Raw genomic sequence first — 8,979 nt, forward strand, 5'->3', positions numbered from 1 at the left:
AACCCACAGCATGGCTGTCTTGGTCATGTCCTGCTCAAAACATCTGTGCTGCAGCCACCCCAACCTCCAGGCTGCTGTGGCTTGTCTGACACTGGGGCACTCTGACTCAGGGGGCCAGAGGGGGAAAGAAGGTGAGAGCTGGACACAGCCTGGCTCCCTGCCCAGCTTGGTGAGGCATGAACAAATTTAAGACTTGGATTCAGCCCACTGGCACCAGTCAGCCTGAAACATTCCCTGGAACTGCTGCTTCTCCAGTGAGACAGATCACCATGGGTGCATGGGTTCCTAAATGGACACAGCAATAAACACCTAAAGTCAGGCAGAGTAAATCCAGACTAGACCTGGGCAGGTAGCTCTTACAGCAAAGGGAGACAGCAGGATGCCAGGCCAGGGGACTGAGCCCATCACCTATCCTGTCTCAGGCTGTTGTGCACAGTGCCCCTCCTGCAATCTCTGCTGGTTTTGCAGCCCTGAGGACCCATCTCTGCTAACAGTTGTTTTCCCTTTTGGCTAGAAAGGTTATCAGTTAGACCCAGCCTAAAATTAACCCCTTCCTAGTCCCAAGAAAGGATTAGAACGGGAGTTCAGGACACAATTGCACAAAAACATTCTGTATTACATTTTTGTCCTACAGACAGAAAGGAAAGTTGGCCAAAGCCAAGTTCTTTCCTGTGTGTTGATTCAGCAGAAGAAGCTGTGAGCTTTGTTTGGTTTCTTGTTTTGTGGAGGGTATCAGGAGTGACAAATTCCTTGAAGAGAACTTAAGGGGGGCAAAAAAGGAAAGAGATAAGAGAAAGATTCCTGTCAGGCAAGATAAAGGCTGGGCTGGGTCCCAGGCTGTCATTTAGTCCAGCATGTGTGACAACCTTTTTTTGCCTAGAAGTCTGCTAGCAATTTGCAGAACAGAGGTGCAGGTAGCCAGCAGTGCTGTCTGTCTCCAGACTCTGCTATTTGTTGGGCTCTCTCTGTTTCCTTGGTGAATTTTTCCAAGCAGCAGAAAATTTAATCCAGTTCACAAGGGGCTGCAGCTGCTTTCTGTTCTGCCCAACAGCTGCTTTTGCAAGAGAGACTTCAAAAGGCTGGCTTTGTCTGGGGGGCCACGGGAGGGATGTACGTGAGCCCTGTGGATTCCCTGTGTTTGGCAGAGTTCTGCCAGCATCCAGAAGGCTGTCTGTATTGAGCTGCTTTCACAAAGCACTTGAAATTCCCCAACAATTCATTAGCCTCTCAAAAGCAAAGAGAACATATTAATTAACATGGCCAGGAGATAATTTCAAGCAGTAAGACAGGTCTTCCAACCCTACCAGGGACGCACAGACCCAGACTCACCCAGGGCAAACCCCAGCAGCCACATCTCTTGCAGGATCATTCTCAGAGCCAGGATTCCAGGCCTGCCTCAGGGAACCACTCTCAGGGTGGGGTTTTGTGCTCCTCCTCATCCAGGGCAAGGGAGGGTGCTGCAGGAAGTGTACCTGTTCCACATCCTCCCCACACACCACTTTTGCTCCAGCTGCAGAGGCTGTATAGACACTGAGAGCTGGTTTAGCTCCATAATCCAGCAGGGAACTCATCCACCAAAGAGAAAAGGCTTTCTGAGGAAGGGATTCTGCTCCTAGCATCACCCCAAACTTAAAGGATGGTATGTGGAAAACCAGAGTTTCACTGCTCAACAAAGGTCCAGAGGATTGGGCTGTGACCCAAGTGATTATAATGAAATCAGCTCCATTAATTTGTGCCTCAGTTTCCCCTCCTATAGTAACAGTATCTGTCTTTAGCTGGTTATTGGGAGGCTTAATATCCATGAACCACCCAGAGATCCTTTCATAAAGGCAAGGACTTTATATTAATCACACAATGTGATTACAGTTACTGAAAACACTTTGTCCCTTTTAAAGGTACCAGTAATTCAAAAAGCAGAAATCCTTTACTCAGACACAAATACATTCTCTGTTTAGCAAAGAGCTAACAGAAAGTCTGGGAAAGGCACACACATAGGCATGTGTGTATTAATCTATTTGAAAAGAGCTGCATTCCATAGCACTCCCTGGCTTGCATGTATCTAACAGAATATCTATTTAGGAAAATGTGACTAGCACAACCAGCTATGCAATGCTCACATCTGCTAATCCTTTGCTGCTCAAGTAATCATCTTCACTTGCAAAAAGATTTATATCATTTTGGGTGCAGGCAAAGAGGAGCTAAGCACTTCAAGACTTGCAGCTGATTATCTTGAGGGAAGCACTGCCTTCATGGTCCCCTTCAGCAGGGTGGGGGGACCTTGTTTCTGGAGGTAGGTAGGATTACCTTAGATGGTTTAGACAGGTACAGAATGGACTGAGGAAAGGCTTGTGGCTACAGCATTCAGCATACTGGGGGATGCTCATAGCTCTATTTCATTTGCACAGGTTAAACAGCCCTGCTCCCTCGACCACAGCTGCTTCACAGGGCTGGTTACCAGGTGCTTTGACAGACATTTCCCCCCTCCCTCCCTCCCCCACAGACTTCACAATTAAAGGACACCAGCTGAAATCTTGCCTTGCCTCTCCGAGATCCACCCCTGACAGGCTGGGATGGATTCTGAACCCAGCCAGCTCCAGCTCTGGAGAGTCACTCCAGACTGACACAGAGCACGGCTCCAGCCAAAAACCATCTCTGTGGTTTAGGAATTCCCCTTGCCAGGGCAGGGGAAGGGAATGGCACTTGTGCTGCTGCATTGTAGGAGCAGATCAGGGTTGCCAGAGTGGTGGAGGGAGAGAGAGTGCCAAGAAAACACAGCACACACACAAAGAACCCCTGAAACAGCCCTGCCCTCCACAGCCACTGCACAAGGACCACTCTCCGCTCCCGTGTGCACCACGGGCAGCCCTCTCTGCCTGGGAAGCACAGAAATAGTCAGACAGATTGGGACCCTGTGCAGCTTTTTTGGTGGCCAGCTCTCCACGGATCCTGCCTGTTCAGCTGTCCTCTCACCTTTGTGCAGCTGGGTCAGTGTCAGAGCCTGGGCATGCCCAGCACCCTGACAACTCCCACTTGGCAGTACAGACATGTCCCAGCTCATAACAGCGAATTCCAGAGGACTCCACTGCTGGCTGGCTCTCCTGGAAAAGCTGTGCTCCCTCCTCCAAGTGCTGTGTAACCAGGACAGTCACATATTTGCCCCTCTGGGTTGATGGGTGGCCCCCAGGGATCCCACCCCACAAGTCCATACAACGCTCTCCATGGCCAGACTTCTGCTGCCCTGAGCCAGCTGTGAACAGCTGCAGCTCAGAGAACAGGCAGAGCACAGGCCATGCCCACCAGGCTGTGTGGGCACTGCCTCCTCTCATCCAGCAACCTCTGGAGAAGAAAGCACCTTCACTAAACCTCTCCTGGACCTGTGCCTGGGTTTTGAAAAAGACATTTTCTCATTTAGGCAGACAGGCACACATGATTTTGTCTAGATCCTACCTGGAGCCAAATGAGGGTTTATTCTACAGATTCTGCTCCATTGCTCATCATCAAACACCTACCCAACACCACAGAAAAAAACTAATCTCAAAATTGGGATTAGGAAGAAATGTAGGACATAGACTGAATTGCAGACCACTGCAGACCAATGCCTGCTTTGAGATCCAAGAATTGCAACTTCATTGCCCTTGTAGCATGATTTTGCTTTAACTGCTTCCACTGGTTCTTGAAAGCCTTTTTAAACTCTCTTATGCAGTCTCCTTTTATTCTTGTTTTCTCAGTTTTGGTCCAGAGAAATCTCAAAGTCTTCTTTGGAAGTACGAATACTTCAAAACTATTTTTTTTTTAAAATAATGATCAAACATCTCAGCTTTGTAACTATTTCTGCTTTAATTCCTCAGAAGGAATGAAAAGCTCCAGGTCAGCAAAATAATCTGTGATTCAGCTGCTGCTCTGAACACTGGGACTGCCAAGACCAGGCCCACCCCAGCACACCCCATCCCCTGTGACTTTAGGGCCACCCAGAGCTGATGACATTACAGCCAGAGGCATCACAGCCTCTCTTTGGTCTTCTACAGAACACGTGCAAAACATCAGCTCCTCTGATCCTAAACCTAGAGAGATTATAATGACATATTAAATACCTAAATTCCCTGACATTAATTTGTAATTCCTCACAAAGGGCAGCTGAAACAATCACAAACATACAGACTCCCTTCCCTACAGAGGGGGGATGCCTTTTGCTATAGCTGGAAAACTGTGATGGACTTCTGAGGCACCAAGGGCTTTTGATGACCATATCTCTACCTCCAGATCCATCTGCATTGGAATTTGACCAGTCATTGCAGACAGCTGCCTGTACATTCTAATTACTTTCCAAAAAGCTATTTATTTCTATTCCCAAATGCAAAAAACCTTCTCCCCTCAAAATTATAAAGGTTGAAGATCTGTGATGGACAATGTTTTTTCCAAGTTTCACTAAGGCCCTTTGGTTTCTGTGTTCTTTATCAATTGACCCAGACAAACATTTAAAACTCTCCAGATTTTTTTCTTCCTAATGGATTTGGTTTAGGTATTTTTTTAAATGTCTATTATTCAGGTAATTTTGGAGATTTTTCTGAGTTTCACAATCTTATATTGCTGGTCTCAGAGAAACCATCTATATTTACTGATGAATGAGTGGAACTTTAGTCCTATTATCATTTGGAAGTACGATATGAAATAGATAATCTCTAAAATACCTGGACTATGTACACATGGTTTGACATCACCATCCTATTTCAGGGTTCCATACTGTTGTCTCCCATCACAAAAGTTTCATACCTTCTTGGTGTTTCTCTTGGGCAGCTCCTCAGAGCACTGCCTCTTTCTTCTCACAAAATAACCAACTGACTCCAATTCCCTTCTCAACCAGCCAACCCACTCTTTTATAGCACTGTTCTTCTTATTGGTCACAGCTGTGACCTGATAAAGTCAGGCCTGGTCCTAATCTTTGATAATTGGCCCAGCTGCAACTCCTTAGGGGTAAGATTACTTTCTACACTATCTTTATTTTTCTTATATTCTATCTCCCTACAGTTTGACAAGGTATGAAGCCAGCCCAAATTTGTGCCAAGCAACCCTGCCAGCTGGTCTCCAGGACCCACTGCTTTACACGAACACTCGTGCACACAGAGCAAGGGAGATGTGAGCAACTTAGGGGCATGTTCTTCAGCCTGTGTTGCCTCTAGGTAGTGAAGCCAACAGCACAACCCAGCACGTAGCCATTTAGGACAGGAAGTGAGAAACTATATTTAGCTGAACCTGTAGTAGAAAGCAGATGATCAGAATGTTGCTTACATTTGTGCCCCCATTGCTGTGAGCGCTGGTCTGAGACTGCAGTGCTGAGAGGTTCCTGCTCAGGGGCAATATTCCCAGTGTGGTCTGTCCTCTAGGAACCAAAGGGACAGCTGCCTCCTCTGCTGCCACCAGTACCACTGCACAACGTGTTCCAAGCATCCTCTAAGCTTGGCAAGGACTCACATACTGCAAGTGCTGGAAAAACCATGTAGCAAGTCAGTGTGGTTGTGAACATGCTTTTCAGTTAAATGAATTTCAGGAGATTTTTTTATCCTCCTTACCAAATTCAGGTAGCTTTGGAGAACACCTCCTTTTTTGTATCTTTACAGAGATATCCCAGCCTTGGTGCAATGCATCTTGAGCACAGATATTTGCCTCCCGAGAAGCACCATCCCCCTCAACTGGAAAGTGTATCCCTTATGAGAGCTTGACAGACAGCAGGGATTTAATAACACTGATTTGTTTCCAGTTGCTTGAAGTGTCCCTTTCCCTTTAGACACACATCTCACAGGTTCTGGTGAGAGTACTCCTTTTCCATTTGGAGTACTTTACAGGACTTCCTGAGGCAAACAGAACTTTTTCCATTGATTCAAATAATCTGAGATTTAGTCCTTTACAAAGGATGGCTCTTGAGTTTTTAATAATTTTTTTCTCAGTCCAAACCTGATCCTGGTAAAAGTTGGTACAAGATTTATTTACTGCACTGCAGGGATGTGTATGTAACCTGGGTAGAAGAATCCCTTGATAACAAAGCTCTTATGACCAACTGATAACACCAAGGTCGTGGTTTGATCCCTGTATGGGCTATTCACTCAAGGGTTGGACTCAATGATCCTTGTGGGATCACAGAATATTCCATGATTCTGTGAAAACTCCCATTCCAGCAGAAGTCATGGTTTTCATAGCATGCTTCATAGGTCCTATGGTCTGCTCTCCACAGGAGATCAGACTAGACAATCAAAACTTTCCCTTCTGAAGCTAAAATCTGTGAATCTATGGGAGTGGTTCAGTTCACAGATTCCTCCAGTGTTTGACCTCTTTATGTCTACATTCATCACATGAAACCTGCCAACTGTGATGTGGGTTTTGTGCCAAAAAAAGACATGTCACCAAAAGACGCGCAATCATTACTGCATTAGGTAATCTGGTGTCCCAGAAATGAGAACCACTGTAACCCATCCCAGCTACCTGAAGCAGCATTTTCTCAAAGATGGATTCAATATTTGCACACACCATCTCTGTCTCAGCTCCTGCCTGCTCTACTCATCTTATTCTCCATGCATTTGCCAGATGTTGGAGTGAAGGCATATATCTTTACATGAAACCATGGTCACCATGGTCAAGCAGCTCACATTTCTCCAGATGTTTTGTGATCTCACCACTTATTAATGTTCCTAGGAGTTAGCCTGACTCTAGGTGAGAATTAATGGTTAAATTCCTCTGCTTCTCTCCCATAGCATTTTGGAAGAATTTGATTAGATTGATTTCTATCCAGCTCCTATCTGCACTTCTCCCTCATTCCTCTCTGAGTGGCCACTAATTCTGGAGGCAGATTTCTCCCCAGTGTCTTTCTGACATTTGACAGATATAAATCAGCAAAACTTGTTTATGGATTTACTAGAAGCAGAATAGACCCTAATCCTTACTAGGAATGAATGCATGGATATTTCCAAGTTGCTGGGGTACTTCCATGATAATTTGCACTGCCATACTTTCTGTGCATGTGACTAAGGTTTTCTTTTTAATTAATCCTAAAACTATGCTGAAAAGCGGGGCAATCTCAGGAATTTCAATGCAATTTTGGTCCACAGAATTTTAAAATCAGTTCAAGGTTCTCCATCAACACCTTGCCTTAGGTTACCATTTCTTTTGAAAGCGATGAACTCCAAAGACTTTGTGTAATTTGCACCTAATTTAGTGTAACCATAACAGGAAATCAGCTAAACACAACTTAGAAATGTTTCTAATTCTGTAATGTGTTGGAAGCCACAATGTATGCATGCTAAAATGTAATTTTGAGGTTCTTCAGCAATACTATAGCGTGTAAACAGAAAGAGTTTAAACAGATTTTAAAATAGCCAAGTTCCTCTTTATGAGTGGGAGATAGATTGGAAATAAAGACAATCAGTTAATGAAATAAAAGGTCATTCTGTTAAATTGTTCAGATGCTCAAAAAACCCCGGAAGAATGCATGCAGCATGCCCATTGGTGCTTCAATATTCCTCCAACCACTTGATTTACAGTCCTGATCTAGGGTGTATGGCTTTTTTCCTTTTTCCTGCAACTCTAGACAGAAAACAAACCTTTGCAAGCATGTGGCTCCTTTCAGACATCTCAGAAAGAGATAAAGAAATAGATCTTCCAGTCTATCATACTTTACATCTTACCTGTCACAAATGCAGGGAATATCTGCAAAGTGCAAACAGTAAGTTCCTCGCACCACTCTACAGGGATTGGATGCTTTCATTTTTTTCCTGACAGCTGCGTGAGCTTTGTCCCTGAGTGTTTAACATTACATGGAACTGAGGAATTATACCTTGAAACAGGAGTGGCTTTGTTCCACTAAATGCAAACAACTGAACAAGGCAAAAGCAGTGACAAGTGCAATGCAGGATGCTGCCTCCATCCCCCACTCCACGTGTGTATTTGGGAACAGAGCTGCAGTAAAACCATCACACAGTGGCCTGTCAGCAGCAATTTTCCCCCGTTTGACTGAGTGTGCTCTAGCAGGGCAGCCCCCTCAGCAACTGGAAATGCAAGTATCCCATATCTATCCAGCCATCCACAGAACTGCTTCTACTGGATCCACCACAGAACTGCCTGTAACCTCTGTTCATGGAAAACAGGCTAAGTGTGCTAGACAGAGAAGAAAAAGTCTCAGTATCTGGTATGATTATGGTTTTCCAAGGGGGAAGGGGTAGGGGGGTGTGACTGACAGCTTCAGCAGCTATGTAATTTTCCCTTGCTTGTTTAAAACAGGAAACAGAAATGCCCAGCTTCAGCATGGGCTTTATGATATAACCAAGCCTTGGGAGGATTCCAGCCTTATCCTGAAATCCCAGCAGCTTGCCGACTGTTCTTTTGTATCAAAACTGATTTTATCTCCCACTGTTTTCCCGGGATTTGGTCCTGCAAGGTGCAGTGTTTTGGCCAGAGGCAAGGGAATCCTACAGTCCTTTCCTGACAGAAAGTACACCTGAAGTCTCCTGGGAGCGTGGGGACAGGGTTTGTGTACACCTTAGTGTGCAGGCACTGAAGTGACCAGCAGCCCATAAAGACAAGCCCTTATCCACTTCTGCATTTGAGCAGAAACAAAGCAAGCCTCCCAGAAAAGCTCTGTCACATTTCCAACACCAAAGAAGTCCCTTTTTCTGTCCTTTGCCCCAAACTGTAGATTTGGATTTATCCTTCTTCCTTAAATAGCTAAGGTTCAAGCTAAATAAAGCCGTTGCAGTTTGTTTTCATCTGGAACGTGTCAGTTAAAGGAAATACTGTAAATTACAACACAGTCATGCCACACCATTGTGACTGTGTAAGTGGTAACTCAGCAGTCAGCTCACAAACGCAGCCGAGAACTCTTTGTTAAGTAGGAAAAGGAAAGCAACAGCTATTAAAAATGAACGGTCACTAAAGATTCAGGACTTACCCTGAGTCATCCCTGGCTCCCTTCTCTCCTGCTGATGTTTTCATCAT

The 8,979-nt window shown here is 45.1% G+C and overlaps 1 protein-coding gene across 1 annotated transcript in view; it reads right to left on the reverse strand.

Annotated features, from left to right (window-relative positions):
- The window catches only part of RIN3 (Ras and Rab interactor 3), a gene marked incomplete at its 5' end in the record, with an annotated part of 65,786 nt that extends 56,807 nt beyond the window's left edge, over nt 1-8,979 (reverse strand). The window contains one exon of the mRNA XM_084207622.1: nt 8,933-8,979. Coding sequence (XP_084063748.1) covers nt 8,933-8,979 — 47 coding nt within the window. The remainder of the gene's footprint in view (nt 1-8,932) is intronic.

This window comes from Fringilla coelebs (genome assembly GCF_963513975.1).
Source record: "Fringilla coelebs genome assembly, chromosome: 6".
NCBI classification, from domain to species: Eukaryota; Metazoa; Chordata; class Aves; order Passeriformes; family Fringillidae; genus Fringilla; species Fringilla coelebs.